Below are 22,027 nucleotides of genomic sequence, written 5' to 3' on the forward strand. Positions count from 1 at the left end.
ATTAGATATCCAAATGTATAACAATTTTATGGCATTCAGAATTAAATGCTTATTGTGTAATTGGAAATGATGCTAGGGTGATTACTGATATATATTGATATATATATACATCTCCCACCACCCACCTCGCCCCCAGTGGTTTTCCTTACTCGTATTTACTTGTGGCAAATCCATACAAACAAAAAGCACAATATATTTAAATCAGGTTTAAGATGCAAGTAAAACCATCGGGGCAAGTGGGGAAGAGAAAGTTTCTCCTGCTGCAATATAAATGTATATGCTGCAAATGGATTTGGCATCTGCTCAAAAATGATCTCTTAAAAGGTCTTGAACCGTCGACTGACTATTTTTAAAATTTTATTCGAGGGCCAGTTCTGTGAGTGACTCTTTAATAACATTAAAAAGCTAATTCCGTGCATTGGGCTTACTTACAATTGCACCCGTTCCATGAACTCCTGGAATAATACGACTTCAGAGAAGGAAACGTAAATGCTGTTTCCCGCCTTTTAATAACACTAACTTGGAACAATACCAAAATGTAGATTAGGCATAACACAACTGGCAGCCTTTCACTACGAAACAGTTTGTAAGGTCGGTGGTGTTCCAAGAAGAGATTGATGATGAACAAATGTGATAACATTTTATTTGATAGACGAATAAAAATAAATTTGCCTTCGATAGAGCGTCTTTCATATCAGGACAACGTCTCAAAGCACTTCATAGGATTTACTGTGTATTTGTAGGTGAACGCCATTTTTACTGAAAGACTTTTAACAGAGATTCATCAATAAAAAGTATTTGCTTCTCGTCAATGAAGTGACAACTCACTTTGGAGAAAACAACAACTAGTACATGCTCAGCGGGTCTGGTTGAGCGAGGGTTCTTTTAGAGCATGGGTCTCCCATGGATTCCTCTATACTGGAGCTGGTATTCTGCACTAAATCATGGCTGGTTTCCTGGTTGCCAGGTTCTTGGGTTTCTGCGCTTTATCCCCCAATGACCTGATGCTACAGAAGTCAGCTGTTTTTTATGCTTTGTGAGATACTGGACCAGATGAGCGTGTTAAATTGTATATGTCACCTGTCACATTGGATGAACATGGGCTTTATAATGAAAACGGGGCTCATTTTAGATTTGAGGCCATAAGAAACTTGGCAGATAACAACTCATCCCAATCAACCTTTAATTTCCAAGATTCCCTAACTTTCTCTAATATTCTTGTAATCTGCACTGGGCTGGTGAAGTCAGCCGAGGTACAAACTGTAGCACTGATGTATAAAGGCATCGTTCGCTCTTGATTCAGTCTGCCCTGAAGTATAAAACATAGCCTTCAAATGAAACACAATCCAATTTATATTTATATAGCGCCTTTCACATCTGACATCTCAAGGGGTTTAACACATGCTTGCTGAGCAACCAATGATCCAAATACCTGGCTCCCAGACAATTCAAAATGCCATAAATATGTACTTCTGGGTGGAGCATTTCTCGATACAACTGTAGAAAATAAACAAGGACTCTGGCAGGATATCCTGAAGTAAGGGATCAGCAGTCCACTTTAACATGTAGCGGGAGAAGCTTGGAGTTCAAATTCCCTTGAGTTTGTTGTTGAAGGTAAAAGAGATTTGAGCACATCAGCTTTGAGTAATCTTGTGTGAACTGCTTGGAATGCTGTGACAATTACCATAGAAAATTCTCACTCAGCATGTCAGGTCCTCCCCAGCACTGGAGAGATCCCTGCAGGGATTCAAAAAGAGAGCAAACACAACTACGCAAGCTGATAAAACTGCTACTGTGGTTGAATCTGAAGGTTCCCATGACTGCCCCTGCCTCCCACAGTATAAAGGGCACCGGAGAGACGGAGGAGATGGATTCAGATGATCAGGTTCTGAGAACTGGCAATGTAATACCAGCAGATGACTCAGGCAGCGTAGGTGGCAATGACTCCTCTCAGAATTATGGTAAATCACCTCCCCCGCAAATGCCATTGCTGCAGAGAGGAGGACAAACAAAACACTCCAGGGTTTAGCAAACCATTTTGATCATCAGAAGAGAGTTTGATGTCGAAGAGCCGGAAGGAATTTGGAAGCTGACTTAAATAAAGCAAAGACTGTGCAGATTAATGGGTTAAGCAGGAAATAACTAGCTTTTTTTGAAACAAAGGTTCCAGAAATTGAATCCTGATACAGGGACTTGTTCCATTGCAATTAATTGCAGAATATCACTGAAGTGCATTAATAGCTTACAGTTTGTTTCACACTCTGTACTTCATCTACCCGAGCACAGAACCTTTGCTCATACTGTTCAAATAATAGCATACGCAGAATTATAGAGAATAACAGATAACCCACAACCAATAAACAGCAGGGTATTCTAGAGTATAAAGTATTCAGTGTTACAATATTTGTAGAAAATAACCTCTGTAGCATCCTCAGCAACATTTGCATTATCGAGAACAACAAAAGGTTATTTGCATTCACATGGGTGGGAGACATTCCATGCCCTCTGAGTTGAAGGATGTCAGTGCTTGTGATATAGAACATTTTACCCTTTTATCTGCATTAATTCTCTAAAAACCCAGTGACTGGAGGGTAACAATTCGCAAGGCAAAAGGGGTGATTAAGAAGAATTTTATTACAGAGAGTTGTTCGGAGTGGAATGCCCTGCTGGATGTCATGGTTGAGACAGGATCTATATAAGCTTTCAAGAGGAAAAGAGAGACATCTAAAAAAAGAAACGGCAGGTAAATGGGACTGAAAGGATTGCTCTTTCAAAGATCCAGCATAGACATTGAAGGGCCAAATGGCCTTCTGTGCTGTAAATTTCTATGGTTCTGTAGAAGTGATAAGTGTACATGGTGGTGGTGAGACTATTTACCTTTTCTAATATATAATAATAAGCTTTGCATTTGATATAGCGCCTTATCACGTCTTCACGATGTCTCAAAGCGCTTCACAGAATATACTCTAAAGTGAATTGACTATGTTTTGTGGGCACACAGCAGTGTCCCACAAACGGTCGTGAATTGAGTGATCAAATTATTATTATGTTTTTTGAAGGGATTATTACCCTCGAAAAAGCGATTCGTGAATCGAATAACAACCAGGTTCCCACTTACAGAGGCGTTTGGAGTAAGGAACCTTACTTAATGTTTCTTGCCTAGACGTGTAAAAGGCAAAAACTTGCCACTAGTTCACACCCAGAGGATGCACAATCCTTTTGGTTGTAGAAAAGCCAGAGTTTAACAGTAATGGATTGGAAACTCCGCTACTTTTCCATCATAATTCTCGAAAGGTTAAGCGAGAGTTCCGAAATAATATTGATATACAAATAATGACTTTGTTTAAGTGGCCTGTAGGTCTAGTCAGTCAAGCATTAAAGCTCCCAATTGGAATGTTAATTTAACTCAACTGCTTATTTAAACTGTAATAAAATTGGATTGAATATTTTTTGTCAAAGGATGAGTGCAATACCTGCTGAACCTAATGAAAGTGACATTCGTACATTTTTCCTTGGGTCTATAATGAATAGGGAAGCACCTGGTCCAGATTATCCCTCTCACCCCTGGAAGTAGGAATAATAGAGATAGGTTAAGAGGAATAAACTAACCAAAACATTGTAAATTGCTTTTTAATCTTCGCCAGGCTACTTATTTCTGCTCATCATAGAATTGTCAACAACAACAAGATTACATTTGTATAGCGCCTTTCACATCGGGAGGACATCCCAAGGTGCTGGACAGAGTACAGCATTTCAGATCCGAGCTGGAGTTGGGGGGTAAGGGAGGGGAGGGCAAGGGGGAATGGCCGATGGCATGGTCGAAGAGGAGGGTCTTGAGGTGGGACTTGAAGGAGGCTAAGGGAGGGGGCGAGGCGGAGTGACTGGGGGATGTAATTCCAGAGGTTGGGGGCAGAGTGGCTGAAGGCTCTCCCGCCAATGGTGGGGCAGGTGGGTTGGGGGACGTGGAGCAGGCCAGAGCCGGCTGAGCGGAGGAAACGGGTGGGTTGGTAGGGGGTTAGGAGGTCGCAGAGGTAGGGTGGGGCGAGGCCATGGAGGACCAGGATCTTGAACTGGATCCTCTGAAGGATAGGGAGCCAGTGGAGTCGGGCGAGAGTGGGGGAGATGGGGTCATGGAGTTTGGTGCGGGAGAGGACACGGGCTGCAGAGTTCTGGATTATCTGCAGCCTGTGTAGGGAGGAGTTGAGAAGGCCGACAAGCAGGACGTTTGCATAGTCGAGCCTGGAGGTGATGAAGGCATGAACAAGAGTTTCAGCGGCCTAAGGGGTGAGGTAGTGGCGGAGTCGGGCGATGTTACAGAGGTGAGGGAAGGCAGAGTGGGTCATAGCTTGAATGTGGGGGAGAAAAGACAGTTGTCGAACAAGACACCTAGGTTCCTGACTGGCTTGGTGAGTCGTAGTGGGCAACCATGGAGGTTGATGTTGCCAGAGCCTGAGGTGCTGAGGCACTGGCGCGAGCCAATCAGGAGGGCCTCAGTCTTGTTCACATTCAACTGTAGGAAATGTGCCCTCATCCAGGACTTGATGTCCGACAGGCAGTCTGTCAGGACAGTAGTGGTCCTGGAGTTGAGGGTGGAGGAAGAAAGATAGAGTTGGGTGTTATCCGCATACATGTGGAAGTTGACCCCATGTCTGCGGATGATGTCACCAAGGGGGAGCATGTAGATATTAAAGAGGAGAGGGACAAGGACAGAGCCCTGGGGGACGCCAAATGTAACATTGCGGGGGCTGGAGGAGAAACCGTTGAAGGCAATGAAGTGGAGACGTTGGGAGAGATAGGAATCGAACCAGGCAAGGGCAGATCCGTGAAAATTGAGTAAAGCGGAGAGGGGGTGTATGAGGATGGAGTGGTCGACAGTGTCGAAGGTGACAGAGAGGTCGAGGAGGACAAGGAGGCAGAGGGAGCCCTGATCACAGTTGTTCAGAATGTCATTAGTGACTTTGACCAGGGCTGTTTCCATGTTGTGGGCAGCACGGAAGCCGGATTGGAGGGGTTCAAAGAGGGAATAGCAAGAGAGAAAGGAGTGGAGCTGGGACGCGACAACTCGTTCCAGGACCTTGGAGAGGAATGGGAGATCAGAGTTGGGGCGGTAGCTGGAGAGGAGGGATGGATCCAGGGAACGTTTTTTCAGGATGTGGCTGAAGATGACTGCTTTTACGGGGGTGGGAACTGAACCGGTGGACAGGGAGAGGTTGATGACATCGGACAGGAGGGGGGCCAGAAGGTGGAGCTGGAAGATGAGGAGAGAGGTGGGGATGGGATCGAGGGAGCAGGTGGTGGGTTTGAGTTTGCGGACAGTCATAGTGAGGGAGGAGGGAGAGATAGGGTCAAAGGAGTATAGGGGGGATGGGTGAGGGGTGGGTCATGAAGGAGAGGCGATCTGGGGGTGGCTGTGGATGGACTGAGGTGGCTGAATGTATCCCCTCGATTTTAGATTTGAGGAAGTCCGGGATCTCCTCACAGTTGGCGTTTGAGGAGAGGATGGGCGAGGTATGAGAAAGTAGATGGAGGAGACTGTTAGTGGTGGAAAAGAGAAGCCGGGGGTTGTCCTTTAGAAGTAGAAGGAGGATTTGGGGAGGCAAGAGCACAGCGGTAGATCTTGGTGAGGTGAAGCCAAATCTGCCAATGGTCCGTTTGGATTTGGTCTAGGCGCTTTCAGCAGCTCGCACTTGTGCCTTGAGGGAACGGAGATGGCTGGTGTACCAGGGAGATTTACGAGAGTTTGAGGCAGTTCGGGAGGTGAGGGAGGCAAGGGAGGCAAGGGAGTCCAGAATGGAGGAGAGGGAGTTGTGGAGAAAGGAGAGTGAGGAGGGGAGATCGGTCAGGGAGGGCCAGAGGTGTAGGAGTTCAGATGACTCCAGGGCAGTGGAGAGGGAGAAGGAGGAATTTTTTTTCCATGTATGTAATGGTGGAGGGTTGGGAAGGGGGAAGGGGTACTGAGGTTTAGGGAGTTGAAGTGGTGGTCCGAGATGGCTTTATCGATGATGATGTTAATGTCCGAGACGGTGAGGCCCCGGGTGATCACCAGGTCAAAGGGGTGGCCACAGACGTGGATGGGGAGGGAGAGGTTGAGGGAAGAGAGGAGGAAGGAGAAGTCAGCAGAGATAGAGCAAGAGGGTGTGAAGTGGAGGTTGAAGTCGCCTAAGATAAGGAGGCATTCAGAGCAGAGGGAGAGGGAAGATAGGAGGGTGGAGATATCTGAGAGGAAGGTGGGGGAAGGCTTGGGGGGACCGTAAACAAGGAGGATTTTGAGGGAAAGCCTGGAGGGGTGGTAGAGGATAAGGTGTTCAAAGGAGGGGAAGGTTCTGGAAGAGTAAGGGGAAAGGCCAAGGGGGGACTGGGAGATGAGAGCCACACCACCGTCATGGTGATGAGGCCGTGAGGTTTGGTGAAAGGTGTAACCGAAAGGTGTGGCCTCAACTAGTGGGAAGGTGTCAACAAGGAGAAAGTGAAAAATGACTCATACATTACTGCACGATCCTTACAACATCCTCCTTCTATTGAACTGCAATTCACTTGTTCCACGCAACAACAAACTGCGGTCAAAGCGCCAGCCACGAGTGCCCTTGAAGTTTGGCAGACACAATACAACAGAGTCCAGGCGTGAAGATTCATTCCAATACACCTGTCTCAGTCAGTCAACTATTGCAGCTCATGTTTTCTCACATACACACACACACACACACACACACACACATACACCTTCAGAACTTACAAGCAGAAGTGGAAAAACGGTTGATCAACTTATCACCCAAAGCATCATATAAATAAAATTCAATTCAAAACAAATAGTACAATAATAATCCTTGCATTTGATATAGCATCTTTTGAATCAGCAACACATCTCAAGACGCTTTGCAGGATTTACTGTAAAGTGCAGTGACTGTGTATTTTGTAAGTTAATATGCCAATTTGTGTGCAGCAGTGTCCCACAAACAGCATAAAGTGAGTGACCAATTTTATTTGAGGGAATTGTTGGCCAGAAGACTGGGAGAAATTCCCTTCTCTTTTCAAATAATGCCAAGAGATCTTTAACATCCATCTCTACAGGCAGATGAGACTTTGGTTTAATAACTCATCCAAAGGATGGACCCTCCAATACTACAGCATATCCCCAGCGTTACCAGCCTAGACTAAGTGAGCTCAAGTCCAGAAGTGGGGCTTGAACCCACAACTTTCTGTCTGAGAGATGAGAGAGCCACAAGCTGAGCCAGGCTGACAACTAAATGAGAATCTTCACTTTCTGATTGCTGCTTTCCGTGCATTTATTCAGGGGTAACTTGCCCTTAGAAGCAAACGCTTAATAAGCTTCAAAGGTCTTTGAAGGCAACAAGATCTGATTATGCTAAAACCATGAAAGTAACTAGCTTGATCTGCATGGTAACAGTTTATACGACCCTGTTTGGCTACCTTGTACTTTCATGTTGTCTGAGGACCAGTTTACCTGTAATATCCGGCATGTGACAATTAACTTGGGAATTCATCGTCAATTCTGAAAGTCTGATAAAAAGTTCATATCCTGAGCCTATTGCAATCAGGCTCCACGTCAATGTCATTTTACTTCTAAAACCGTGCCCTCTAAAACCATACAGCACAAGGTTTCATGTTCCAGAACTGTGTGCGCTTCACCGCAGCACGTCTGCAAATGCAGCTGACTGCACGCCAGCACCTGCAACAGATCAAGCCTCTGCAGCGACCTGCATTTGGCTTGCAGCCTCTTGAAAGCAGAGCAACCTCTGAACCAACAAGCCACGATCATAGGGGCCTATATCTCAGGCTTCTCCCAAGGAAATCCACTTGTTCTTACCTGGCGTCCCGGACCCCGCCTCAGCTATAATGTGCTGGGACACTGCTGCTTCAGGGGCAGCAAGTCGTACAAGAAGCTTCAGTCCTTGACCTTACATAACTGTACGTACGACCCAAATAAACACTACGTTTCATCTCAGGCTGCCTGTTAATTCTCTCCCGTGCCTCAGTGAACTCGCTGCCAGGCAATCCAATACACCTCATCATGTGGCCAGTTGCTATGGTAGCATTGAATCCAGCTGTTTACATTGTAAAAGGCTGTAACAAACTTTTCTCCTGATCCGGTCAAACAATAAAAGAGCAAATAGGTGTGTCCATTGAGGAGATCAGCCAGCCACCTGATGACAAAATAAAACCTTGCGTTGATAGCTCTTATAATATTGAAACATCTGAAAGCATTCAATAGATAATTGCTGTCGAGTGACTGTGTACTGGTAGGCATTGATCACTGATGCTGATGACCCGTTTAACAGGCAGGAAGGTACTGCGTAAGTGGCAGCCGCTGACCACAGGACTGTCATTGCCGTCCTGACGGTTCGTGTACCATCTCGTACACGTACGTGGGATAGGCCAATATCACCCATCCAACCCATACCAGGTGTGAACCCTCCTGAAAACCAGAATAAGTTCTTCCTGAAGATGACGCTAGAATCATAACTGAATTCAAAGCAAAACGGATGCTGAAAGACTGCTGACACACCAAGAAGGCAGGTGGACAAATCCACCTAATTGCTTAGTCCTGGACTTATCCCCCACACCTATATCATCCCTCACCCATATCCCCCTCACTTGTATGCCCCTCACCCATATCATCCCTCAGCCACCTTTCCTTCAATAGTTCCCATCTCTCTTCAATGATAGCAAGATCCCAATGCAGGGAAAACTATATCTCTTACAAGTTGAATAATGCAGGCTGAAGGAAACCCTCCGCTGCATGCTCAGGAGCTGTGGAACCATGCAGAACCATTCTGGCATATATCTTATACAACACAAGTTTTCCCTGCATTGGGATAATATGGGTGTGGGGGATATGGGTGAGGGAGATATGGATGAGGGATGATATGGGTGAGGGGTATGTAGATGAGGGGGATATGGGTCAGGGAGAATATGGTGAGGGGAATACGGATGAGGGAGGATGTGGTGGGGGGGGGGTATGGGTGAGGGGATACAGATGAGAGAGAATATGGATGAAGGAAGAGGCAGGTGAGAGGAAGACGGCATTATTGTTCCACGTGTTAACAAAATGTTATGTTATGGGCAGGATTCTTTAAGTGAAGTGTATTTAGTGGCATGATGCTACTGTATATGAAAAAACAAGAATTTCAGGACACCCTACCAGAGAGAGAAAGGGACCATAATAATAGTTACTGATGTGTATGCAGCTGGGCAATATAGCAGTTCTCTCTCATCACTGAAAATACAGCATCATATGGTCAGCCACAGGATTGACGCTAACAGCATCATCTTGGTGGCATATGTAAGACCACCCTAGGTGGCAGCAAAGCTATGTAGCAACTTAGCAGGTTCACTTGCAACCAACCAAAACCGAATCAAACTAATGTGCAGATTCATCTCCATGTGACAACATTCACAAAAAAAAGGTTAAGGATTTTTTTCCTACAGGCTTTAATCACTGTTTTAAGGGGTGGATGGGGGGAGAAGGGGTGACCAGTCAGCTGGTTGTGCGGTCTCTTACATCGCCCCCCACCCCCCACCCTGTGGTGCCACAAATGGCATGTTCATCCAATGTAACCCCACGTGGAATAAGTGTCTCTGCAATACATTGTAAGAAATTGCTGCATTTGCACTGCATATCTTGGTGGCAAATTGGCACAGATTTGGCAGCCACTCAGCGGAAAATGTGGAGTACAAAGCATTACTGTGCTGCAGCTAGACTTCCTGGCAAACACCTGGAGTAGGTGTTTTTTGTCAGAAATGTGAGTCCACGCAGTGTAAATCCGATGGGTGCACATCACACCAGATTGCGCACGTGCAATATGCAGAATGCCAAAGTCAAGTGCTTCTGTTTTTCCTGGCTCCCATGTCAAAATAATGTGGAGCAGAATGTACATCCCTGACAAAAGTGCAGACTTTCAACTGTCAGTACTTCAGGGACTCCCAATGCAAAAGGCTCCATATAAATGTCATTTGTTGATGATGTAATGGGAATGCTGCATGTAGCAAAATGTAACGTCAGAACCTCGCCATAACATTGCTTCTGTGCTTAGCCAAATCTGTCTCTAGGCGTCACTGCCTTTAAAAAATCTGCACTCCTCAGCTGGATTTGATGAATTTACCACAGTCAGTTTGCTCGTCTCAGAAACTGCCATTATTGAAGGTGTCTTCACGCTGGCTGCAAACTGTGTACAAGTTTCAGCAGTGTCACACCAGGGCGACTCCAGATATGGTGGTTCAGACTCAAGAGGATGTCAGACCTTCACCTCCCATAAACAATACATCTTTCCAAGCAGCAGCAGCAGCGTACAGTTGCTCACGTACCTGGAAGAGGCATCAAGGCAGTTGAATCTATTATTTAATAACATGACATGTGGTTCTTAGAAAACGTTTGGATACTGTTCCAAGTGACAGCTTTACTGGGTCAGAAGTGGCAGCGGATTGGCAAAATGCTCTCTAGCAAAATGAGGCATGTGATGGCTGTTGAAGGGCAGGGATAGGGAAGAAATAAGCAGAGAGGTAGAATTGGAGTCAAAGATAATTTTGTAGAATGGAATATCTTCCTTGCATTGTTAGATAATTTGTTTTCACTCCCTCTGCCTGTGGTTATGTACCTACAGTAACTGGAACGGGTTTCCTCCTCCTATGGCCAGTTGCCTTTGAATTACATTTTTAGCTCTTTCTCTGATCTAGATGGACGAACAGTACAAGCCTGTTTATGAAAACTGCTGCCAAGAAGGGAGAACCTTCAGGCTGAACAGATGTCAGTTTTATTTTAACATTGCTAACAATACATCATTAAAGGGAAGGATGGCATACAGGAAGTACTTTCAATAAAAATGAGTACTAACCTTGTCCATGTACACATAAAAATTTGCATTAAAAATTTCCTGCCTTTTGGAAGAAACCCTCAGTGTCTTGATCAATTTCCAGTGTCTTGCACACACATCCAAGTTGACATCAAAAACAGTGGATGGGCAATCCTTCCATCCAGCCATCTCCACTTGAAAAGGTACAATCACTGACCAATTACAATACTCTCCTTTTGCCAGGTATTGTTCATCCAAACGTAATTGCTGAACAAATTGTAGCAGCATGCATTAAGCTAATGGAAATTTCTAATGTGAACTTTTACCCTCAGTAATACAGGTTCCTATTTAGAAATGTGGAATGGGCCAAAAAAACATATGTTTTATAACTCCTTATCATATCAAACCATTTGAAAGGGTTTAACTGTAGTGATGTTTTTCTTTAGGCAAATGCAGTAGCACAGAAAAAGGTCCCACAGGTAATGTGAAGTCAATGATAAATATATCTGAAGGACTGCTGACCAGAATATCAGGGAAACTCCCTTCTCTTCTGATATAGTGTATGTGAACATTAACATCTATCTGAACAGATAGACATGATCTTGATTTAGTGACTCATCCAAAGAATGGCATCTCCAACGCTTCTCTACTGCTGCACTGGGGTGTGTTCTTGGACTATGAACTCAGGTTCCCAACCCTTCCTGCTTTCAGATATTGATTATCATCTGTATAAAGAAAAAGTTTCCAAGTGTCTCTCCTAAAATTACCCTTCATTTTTATCCCATCCTATCCTATCCTAACCTATATTTGACATTGATTACACAACATACTGCAATCTTGGGTGTCTCTTCTGCCCCTGTTCCTACAGTAAGGAACCTCCAAGACTGAACCATCTGGAAGAACATATGAACATTGACAAAAATGGAAACTCTGTAATCCGAGGAAGCTTGGACAGAGGCTAGTGCCAAAGGTTACTATGCCAGAATTACTGGAGTTCCAGCAATCATCTGTAAGCTTTTGTTAGATGTGTGAATGGGACACAAGCATCACAGCAGTTGCTTGTGCCATTCCACTTCCATTATGTGCAATGGCAACAGAGAGGTTGTGTTGACATACTATTTACCATAAAATCATTCTAAAAAGGTCATATTCAGAGAACAATTTCACTGGCACTAGAGCTAATGCTGTTGCTCCAAGCACTAATCCTGCCATTGATTTTCTAGCTGACTGAATCTCTTGAAGCACTCACCTGGGATCAAAACTTGGGACACATCAAGTCACAGTTATCCACTGAACCAATGGACTAAACTTAACCCTAAGAATGATAACTGGTGCTCCATTTAGACCTAGACTTGTCCTTCACATTGCGTTTGATGCACAAACACAACTGAATGGCCTCATGACAATAATGTCCGACTTCGTTTCATTCATCAAGAGGATACAGAATGAAGCAAAATTGAATTAAATATGCTGTGTAATTATACAACTATAAAATGCACGCTCTCTCTATTGAATTTTCATTGCTATTTTCTATATATGTTTCCGAGTACAAACTGCTGCCTCTCATCAGTCCTTTTAATGGGTTTTAAGTTAAATGACACAGAATAGCTTTTTATATTTAGCAAAGGCATTTTCAGTACACAGGGACTAACCATGATCAAGTGTACGTATGTTGCGGCCTTTTGCACTACTTTCAAAAAGCCACTCGTGTACAGCTGAAAGACTCATCTCACTCTGATATGCATTTGTTGCTACTGGCATTTGCAATTAAGTAAGAGATGGAGCTAAATATAATGGAGGAGTGCACCTGCTCGCTCTTCCCAAAGATAAGGCAATGAGGCAAAGACATTCAAGAAGGGAAGGGTTGAATAATTTATGTCTCTAACAAGAGACAATTCAGCAGCTGTCATATAGCATATATAGCTAAAAGCTTAATTTCAAAACACATTTTTAAAACATTCATTTTGAATCATACAGGTGGTTGCTGGAAAGTTGTGCAACTAAGATGTGAAATACTGAAAATATTTTGAAGGCAGATTTAGAGGCTGATACTTCAATATTAAATTATAGTTCTTTAGTGTCTGGTTTTCCAAGTGGATGTTAAAAGGTGCCATGGTACTGTTCGAAAAGAGAAGGGAATTTCTTCTGATGGCTGGTCTTACAATCCCTCAGATTAAAACAAGTACCATGGCATATTTTAACATCCACTGGTCAGTTGCTTCATGGCTGTTTGTAAGCAATTTCTGTGCACAAATTGGCTGCTTGTTTACCTACAGTCACTACACTTTACAGAAAACTCTGAAGGACTTTGAGACATTCTGATGTGATAAGGTGCTATAGCAAAAGGATTATTATTATTATCATTATAAGTGACAAACAATCTCGGAAGAGAAAAGGCTATGCACATTCACTTCTGTCAGAATTCTTTTGCTTCTTTTTAAATAAAAAGCACATTGTCCCTTTCCCAGTCCTGTTCTGCTCAACTTCAGATTGAAGTTTCTCAATTCAAACCATCTAAAACAGATTTTTTTTCAGACTCATAGGCCAGATACATGAAACAGTAATAAATCAATGTGTTTCTGCCACAGAATTTAAAAGTTGTCAATTGAAACAATGCCAGGTACACAGCAGCACAATTTTCTAGTGGAGGGGTAACCTTATGAAAAATTAATTTGAAAAGGTCAATAAGCCTTTCTTAAGTTCGAGAACTAAAACCCCACAATTGTAAAGAAGTGCAACCTTTATGTAGTTGTGTCAATTTTTAAAAAAGGGTTATGAGGAAGCTATTCAGTGTTACAAAGCTATTGCACCAATCTGTTCAGTTATATTACTTCTCTTTTAATTCCCTAGCTTTTTGTGTTTCAGCACCTTGGGACGTCCTCCTGACGTGAAAAGCACTATGCAAATGTAATTTGTTGCTGTTGTATAACCCTTAATGGATCCAGAATATATCCACCTTCCTGTTCAGCATCTTCACCTTTTGGGGTAGTGCATTCTTCATTCTCACAATTCTTTGTGCCTTTGGATTTCACTTCTAATTTGCCTTGCTCCAATTTTATGACATGCTGTCTTGTTATAGATCCTTCTCCCATCATGAGCAGTTTATGCATCTTGTCAAATTGTCATTTTAAGCCCTTCAGCTAGATCAACATGTAACATGTAATCTCATGTCTAGGAATATAATCCAAGTGGACCCAATATCTAATTGTAGCTAAGACCCTTCAAATCTGTTCCCATGTTTCCAAAGGAAGAATTTTGTGCTGCTTAATGCTTTGGACGTATTACTATGTTTCTTATTTATATTTCAGTTTCAACTTAAGACAGGACTTTTCAGTTTGTTTCAGCTCACTTCCTCCTCCAACATGCTTCAGTTCTGACAAAGGGTCGTGGACCCAAAATGTTGACTCACTTTCCTTTCTCCATAGATGCTGCCTGACCTGCTGAGTATTCCCAGCGACTTCTGTTTTTGTTTCAGATTTCTAGCATCTGCAGTGTTTTGTGTTTTGGCGTCCTCCATAGCTGTGTTTGCAGATTCATTTTTAATGTATTCCATCAGCCCCCACCCACATCAAAAAAAACTCCAAAAAAACTCTGAATACAGCTGCTGGAATGCTCAAAAATCTTACTGAGCTTCTCTCTGCCCCTAACCTGCAGTTGTTTTTGGACTGATTTAGCCAGAATTCTCAGTCTAACAGCTAGAGCCAGGAAGTAATAGGTGCTAAAGTACACCTACATTATTAACAACCTCAGCACCAGCCCAACCCATGGTAAACACAGACATTTCTGTAAAACATGGATAGTGTCTGCAACTTCTTGATATCCAGTGTTTATTGTCAGACAATCCCAAGAACCATTATCAAACTGAACTAAATACACACAAGTACCAGGATTCTTAGATTATAGAGTAGCACATCTCTATGTGGTGGAATCTGTGTGTGTATATATATTTGTATTCTTTACAATATGACTGCCAGGCTACCAGTCTCAAGAAATATGAACATTGCTCCTACAGCTGTTTTCTTTGAATTAAAGTCAAGGAGTGGAATGGTCCATGGGTCAAATTAGCACACACTAATGAAGAAATGTCCATATGTGAAATATACAACTCAAGGTCTTTTGTTTGTTTATGTGGGGAGAAGCAATTAATGTTAAGGTGAGGGAGTAGATTTCCAATTCAATCAGTCTTACTGCAAGCCTTATTGTTATCCAATTCCCTGTTGTTATGGAATCGGCTTCAACAGCCATAGGTGGTAAAGTGAGACATCAGAGAGCTACAATTGGACTTCTATGCCAGCTTAAGACATACCTTCAAGAGAGAAGGGAAGAACAGAGAACAGTTGAGAGGATTAAAAAACTTCAGAAACATGAATTACAATCTCTTTGCATCTTTGACACCTCTTTAACCCATCATCCCCTGTCCTCTACCCCATTTTCTCCTTTCTCTTCAATGTCCTGCCTCCCTGATCTCTATTAGTTCTTAAAAGTCTCTCCCTCCCAACATGACCCAGTTCCGATGAAGGGTTGTGGAACTGAAACGTTGACTCAATTTCCTTTCTCCATGGATGCTGCCTGACCTGCTGAGTGTTCCCAGTGACTTCTGTTTTTGTTTCACAATTCCTTTGGGTTTGACTTATTAAGTCTTAAACCAAGGAACTGAAGTAAATCTTTTTTATGTCAGTGTCTATTTCCATAAACTTACTTTGCAATCTTTACATCCACAGGGAACTGCTTCCATTATCACAGCCAATGTTCTCTCGATGCCTGGTCCTGTGCAGCCTTCCACACTACAGTTCATAAAGAACTGCAGAAGAAATGATTACATATGGAACATTTGCAGTAACTAATGGTTAAAATACCAACAGATCCAAAAGAATTTGAAACATGCTAACAACATTCAAAGAAGAATTTAACGGCAATCCTTAAAGTAATGTGTTAACTGCAGGCAAACTAATAACCATCAGTTCAAAACAAACCCATATATAATAATATACTATAGATCTCTTGTAGTTCACACACACTATCAATTACTGTGCCAAAGACCTCTATTAAGGTGTTAATAAAGATAAATATAACAAAATTGGAAGGACAACATCTGAAATAGTTCCATTCAGCTTTATATAAAAATGACACAAGTACTTCTGCCCGAGACAGACAAAGTTACTATATTGACAGGATATGTAGCAAAAGAAAGAATCTCCATTTTTATAATGTCTTACCATAAAGACAAGGACCTTAAGGTTGATCCGCTGAAGAACTGGGAGCCAGCAGAGCTGACATAATCCAGACTGACACTCCATTGTAGTGTTGGGGAGAAGGGGGTATTGAATTGTTGGAGGTGTCATCCTTTTGATGAAATGTTAAACTGAGGTCTCCTCTGTGTTTGTTCAAGTGGATGTTAATGATTCTGTGTCACTACTCAAAAAGAAAACATTTTCTCCTGGTATTCTGGCCAACAATCCCCCAGATAACATTGGTCAATTGTTTCATAGCTGTTTGTGAAATATTGCTGTGTGCAAATGGCTGTCATGTTTGCCTACAAATACAAAATCACTCAATTTCACAGTAAATCCTGTGGAGTGGACTCCTGTGGAGTCCTGTAGCACAGTGGTTAGAGCACTCAGCTCACAAGTGAGAGGACCTGGGTTCATTTCCTGGCAGGGCAAAACATTGGGCAAGTTTCCTAAACTCCACACGCTTCTGTTTATCTAGCAGTAAGTAGGAACCCGGTTGTTAGTCGATTACCAGATCGCTTTTCTGGGGGTAATAATTCCTTCAAAATAAATAAAAATAATTTGGTCACTTCAATCCACGACTGTTTGTGGGAATCTGCTGTACGCAATTGGCTGCCGCGTTTCACCCACAAAATATACAGTCAATTCACTTTACAGCATATTCTGTGAAGCACTTTGAGACGTCTAGAAGACATGATAAGGCGCTATATCAAATGCAAGGATTATTATTACATAAGTGCTTTGAAGCACAAAACCAATTGCAAAGATTATTATTGATTTTTTTAACATCTACCTGAACAGGCAGATGGGACCTTAGTTTGACATCTCATCTGAAGGACAGTACCTCAAACAACACTGCGCTCCCCCAACACTACACTGTCAGTCTAGGCAATGTGAGTTTCAAAGTTCAGAAGCAACTGAACCGGGTTGAATTAAAATCCAGGAATTTTTTCGCTTCCTTCCTCCACTTCCTGGAACAGAATTGGCCACCTCTGTAGTGACTCTATTCAGCAACTCACTGAACAAATGCTCAAATGCTCCTATCACTTAAGCCAATTGATCATAAATTCATAAAGGTAACCACAGATTCTAATAATACTCTATCATTGATTTCAAACTCAATAGGTCAAGACCAAATCTGCAGTATTAAATATAGAATAATGGATAGCAGGGAACATGACTGGAATTCATTTGAGCTCAGAGGGCATCATACGCTCAAAACAGCAAAACTCAAGCATTTAATATCTGTCATCTAATTCCTGAGATCAGATTACTACCTTGAATCATTGCCCTTCCGCTAGTTTATATGGAGTAATCTGTAGAGTTTTGCTTGACGTTGTTTCAGTGCTTAATCTAATCATTGTGAAGTTGGGTCCTGTAAATGGACAGTGTGAGAGACAATCGGTGCCCAGTTTATATGCACTCGGCTTTTCACATCAATTCAGCACCAGCTTCAATCGACTAGAGAAACAAAAATGCCAATCAGCTCTGACGGGTGCGGTCACAAAGTGATTTATGGGAATTCAAGTGCAAATGCAGGTATGAGTTGATTTACTGCTCAGAAAGGTGCCTTGAAATTCACTATTATTTCAAGTTTCATGCTTAGGGACTAGGACTGTCCAATAACATTAAAAAAATGAATCAATTATGCACATGCATTGAGCTGTGCATGTACAGCGACCACACCCTTTAACTCTGAATGCTTTAACTTTGAGAACAAGTATAAACTGGGTGTATGATGAGGATGCAGGTTTCATTTTGTTCAAAACTACAAAAAGCCCTTTTATTAGATTCTTGTGGGTAAAATTATATTTTCCTCTTTGACAACAGTAATTAATTATAGATTTTTTAAAAATCTGTAACAGAGGGAAATCGACAAACTCAAACTAAACGATTTTTATATTTATAAAAGATAATAAATATCTAGTTTGGTATAATATTACCTGAGTTTCCAAAACTTCTGAAACATCATCTTGTCTTCTCCTTGGACACTCTTCAGCTATTTATTAGATTTTAACAACCTCAAACCTCTGCTGTCTTCTCCATTCTGCAACATCTCTAGCTTTTGCCCACAAAGTATTCACTTTTTCCTCTGCTGTCTCATGTACCCTTATCTAAGTCTTTCTTATACCTACAAATTTGACTGATATTAGCTTTATACCACCTTTAGCATCCTATTTTAGCATTTCACAATCTATTAATGATAGACACAATATCTTTCTTTGCATTGAGTCCACGCAGTAACATAGTAACAGTTTCAGGCAGAAATTCATCATTGGTTTATCTCACTACTGATCCAATTTCCCAAAAGTCTCTTTTAACACAACTATCTGATTACAAGCTGCACACTGAGGCATTGCGCTCACAGTCTGGCAAGGCACTAAGTAAGTATCAGCTTTCAAATTCTCCAAACATATTGCTGTATTGCTCAGGTGTCTCAAATCACACCGCTTTTGGAGAAATGTATACATTACAGCATGACATTGTTATTGCATGACTGTCAGGATTCAATATCTCAGCAGCAACATTTTAAATGAAGCACAAAAAAGTCTGACTTCCAGATCATCAGATTGATGTTGATGAAGCTTCCTGCGAATGTGTGCAACAAGTGATGACCAGAATTATGACCAGAAATTGACGTTTTTCAGAGCGGGATCCAGCTCTGGAAGCTGGGTTTACCACACAACCGGGTGGCATGGGTCCACAAGACACCAGCGTGATAATCAAAGCCATGCTAAAATGAGAGGCATAACAGGGTTGCCCTCTTGTAAGCACAAGTGAAACTGCTACATTGCTAATGTGCATATGTTGGGGGAGAAATGAATAGGTTAAGCATGAGGGACTCAGCTTATCAAGGTGGCAACATGTTGCCGCTGTATTCAAAGTGTCATGTCAACACTTTTTACTGCAGCAGGAGAGCAGAGTCAGGCCCATCTGCAAAAAGGCTTTCAGAACCATGGTTTTCCAATACCTGTATGTTTGATCAACTAAAACACCACACATTTACTGGCCAAACTATGAGTCCATTTGGTTCCATGATGTGCCCGTGAAGGGGAGAATTAGATGGTGAACATCACAAACAGAATTTTAGGCTTGCCAGAATATTAAAGAGCTCAAACCAATGACATGAAGTCTCGGTACAGAAGGGATCCAGCGGCATCATGCGTTGGCTATTCAGTGTTCACCTTATATTGTAATTAAGCCCAAAGGATCTGCCAAGTTTCATTGCAAATCACAGAAATTCCTGAGAGTAAAAAAGATGGCAGCAAAATTCTGGATTTATTGTATACAGTGGAGTCAGTGTTAGACAGAGATAATTTGGCTTTTGTAAGGAAAGAGACATTTACTCAAAAGGTCTCAAAGATGACAACACACAACTTATTCCCAAATATTTTCAGTAAATACCAGAACTACTTTTCTCTAACCAACTTATACTATACTATACTATACTTATACTATATTTCAAATCCTTCTTCTCTTGCTTACTCACTTAGTCTGCAACCAAATGCTTATCAGAAAATAAGCACCATTTGTCAGATAATCAAATATAACAACAACAATTGCAGTTATATAGCACCCTTCACATGGGGTAGCGTCTCAGAGCACTTGACAGTGGCGGAGTCTGACAACGAGCCAGTGGAATATGGAGGCGGGAAGTGACTGTAAGCATGATTAAAAAGGAAGGTCTTTAGGTGGTATTTGAAAGTGGTGAGGGAGGAGGCAGAGTGGAGGGATTGAGGCACAGTTTCAGAGCTTAGTAGCTGAAGGCACAGCCACCAATAGTGAAGTGGAGGGGATGAGAGACAAACAGGAGGCTGGAGCCAGCCGAGCAGAGGCAGTGGATGGTGGAGTGGGGGCTAACCAGATCGGATAGGGTAGGGAGGTGCCAGGGCATGAAGGGATTTGAAAATGATTGAGAGGATCTTAAAATCCATTTGCATTTATATAGCACCCTTCACTTGGTGCAGCATCTCGCAAAATAAAATCACATAACCATTGACCTTTATTGCAATGCAACACCAAAAAGAAAAGGTCTTTTTCTTTTCAGTGTCCTATGACGTAGTGGTTAGAGCACTTGCCTCACAAACGAGAAGACCCGGGTTCTATTCCCTTGGTAGGGCGAAACCTTAGGTGTTTCCTTACTCCACACGCCTCTGTTTACCTAGCACTAAGTAGGATCCCGGTTGTTAGTCGATTAGCGGATTGCTTTCTGGGGTTAATAATCTCTTCAATAATAATAATAATTTGGTCACTCAATCCATGACTGTTTGTGGGACACTTCTGAGTGTAATTGGCTGCCACGTTTCGCCCACAAAATATAGAATCAATTCACTTTAATAAATTGGTTAATTCAATCCACGACTGTTTGTGGGATACTGCTGTGCGCAATTTTGGCTATCACAGTTCGCCCACAAATATACAGTCAATTCATTTTACAGTATATTCTGTGAAGCACTTTGAGACATCTCAACGTTGTGATAAGGCGTTATCAAATGCAAGGATTATTATTATTTTGGTAGCGAGAACAAAAAAAAGGACTAGTTACAGTCAATAATGCAACTAAAATTTGCAGTGACTGCAAAGCAGAGAAGCATAGATACCCAATTTATGGTTAAATGAAAAAATGTTCTCAAAAAGCAACACTGTCTAAACATGTTCAAATTTACAATAAATTTAGTCAGTATATCATTTGAATTTGCTCGGCAGAAATGATTAATACAACAACAACTTGCATTTATATAGTGTCCTTCACGTGGGGCAGCATCTCGCAAAATAAAGCAATTAAGAAAGAGAAAAGGAAATGGAGGAAAAAATAGGAAGTAGACGTTTTCTGACCTCTGACAACCAGGTCCGCAGGCTCTGTATGATGTACTGTGTCAATTATTCCTGCTTATCGTGCTCTCGTTATGGCGTTAGTAACTGTAGCACAGTTAGGCAGACCCAGATTTGTCCGGGTTCTGGAGGGAACTATATCACAACCTTGCTTATATCACATTCATATCACATCTTTAACACACTCTCAAAAAGAAAGTTCTGGTGGACTAGTGGTGTCTGAGGGCCAGCAAGTAAAGCGTGTTCATTTGCAATAGTAATTGGCTGCATAAATACAGGCTGCTAGGGGATGACACACAGGATGATTTTAAGTTCTCATCTTACCGACAGCAATCCAGTGAGGACGATATCTTTAGAAACACCATTTATAACCATTGTGCCATACTCCCAAGAACGTGAGATAAGAGAAATTTCCATTTAAGAACATCTTCAACACAGCAGTAAACGAACAAGAAAAATTAAATGTTCTGAATAGCTGACACAAATCGTAATCCATTTAAATCACGTGCCAAAGTTATTCACTCAGCAGCATTTACAATACTTGGAACTGAGGCGTTTTAATTTGGAAACATGTAAAGTACAGAGACAAAAACAGTGCAGCAAAATAATTAATACTTCAATAGGTAAACTTTAAAGAAACTTACTCCGTTGTGTAAACCATTCTGTCTTCATATGTATCCTGCTTGTATGGACTTTAAAAGGTTTATGCAAAAACCTTTTGGTCTCAGCATGCGAGCTGAAGGCAGTGTTGAACACAGCTCACAGCTGAGCAGGCTGAATTTAGCACTTGGCTCAGGACACTGTACCAGCAGTCTCTATCTTTAACTCTAAACTATCCGGTCCTACATTCCAGCTAAGTCCTGCTGGCAGATGCCTTGTGCAGCTCACCAATCAAATGCTTTTTGATCACTAGACTTTAATTTTCTCTTCCCCCCGCCCCACTCCCCTCCAGTTTCCCCTCCAAAATCTAATAATGAAAAGGATTCATTATGAGGTTCTGTTGTTGGATTAAATATGTCTAAGATGATGACAGAACAAGTTTTCCATGATTACAATCACTGAATTCAGAAGACAAAGCTACTGAACTCCTTCAAAGTTACATTCGTTGAAGCTGCTATTGAGAGCGCCAGTTTCCAAACTTGGCTGACTAGGAAA

The 22,027-nt window shown here is 42.1% G+C and overlaps 1 protein-coding gene across 3 annotated transcripts in view; it reads right to left on the bottom strand.

The window, feature by feature from the left end:
• dtna (dystrobrevin, alpha) overlaps window positions 1-21,798 on the bottom strand; it is a 119,784-nt gene extending 97,986 nt beyond the window's left edge. Inside the window, exon 1 of one of the 3 annotated variants that reach the window (XM_007887979.2) lies at window positions 21,517-21,798. In XM_007887979.2, coding sequence (XP_007886170.1) covers window positions 21,517-21,533 — 17 coding nt within the window. In that variant the 5' untranslated portion in view covers window positions 21,534-21,798. Of the gene's footprint in view, window positions 1-15,507; window positions 15,581-20,875; window positions 21,135-21,516 lie in introns of those variants that run through there. The other 2 variants (XM_007887981.2, XM_007887982.2) reach the window with 2 other exon arrangements.
• Between the last annotated feature and the right edge of the window lie 229 nt (window positions 21,799-22,027).

Source organism: Callorhinchus milii, unplaced genomic scaffold (genome assembly GCF_018977255.1).
Source record: "Callorhinchus milii isolate IMCB2004 unplaced genomic scaffold, IMCB_Cmil_1.0 Scaffold2, whole genome shotgun sequence".
Lineage (NCBI taxonomy): Eukaryota > Metazoa > Chordata > Chondrichthyes > Chimaeriformes > Callorhinchidae > Callorhinchus > Callorhinchus milii.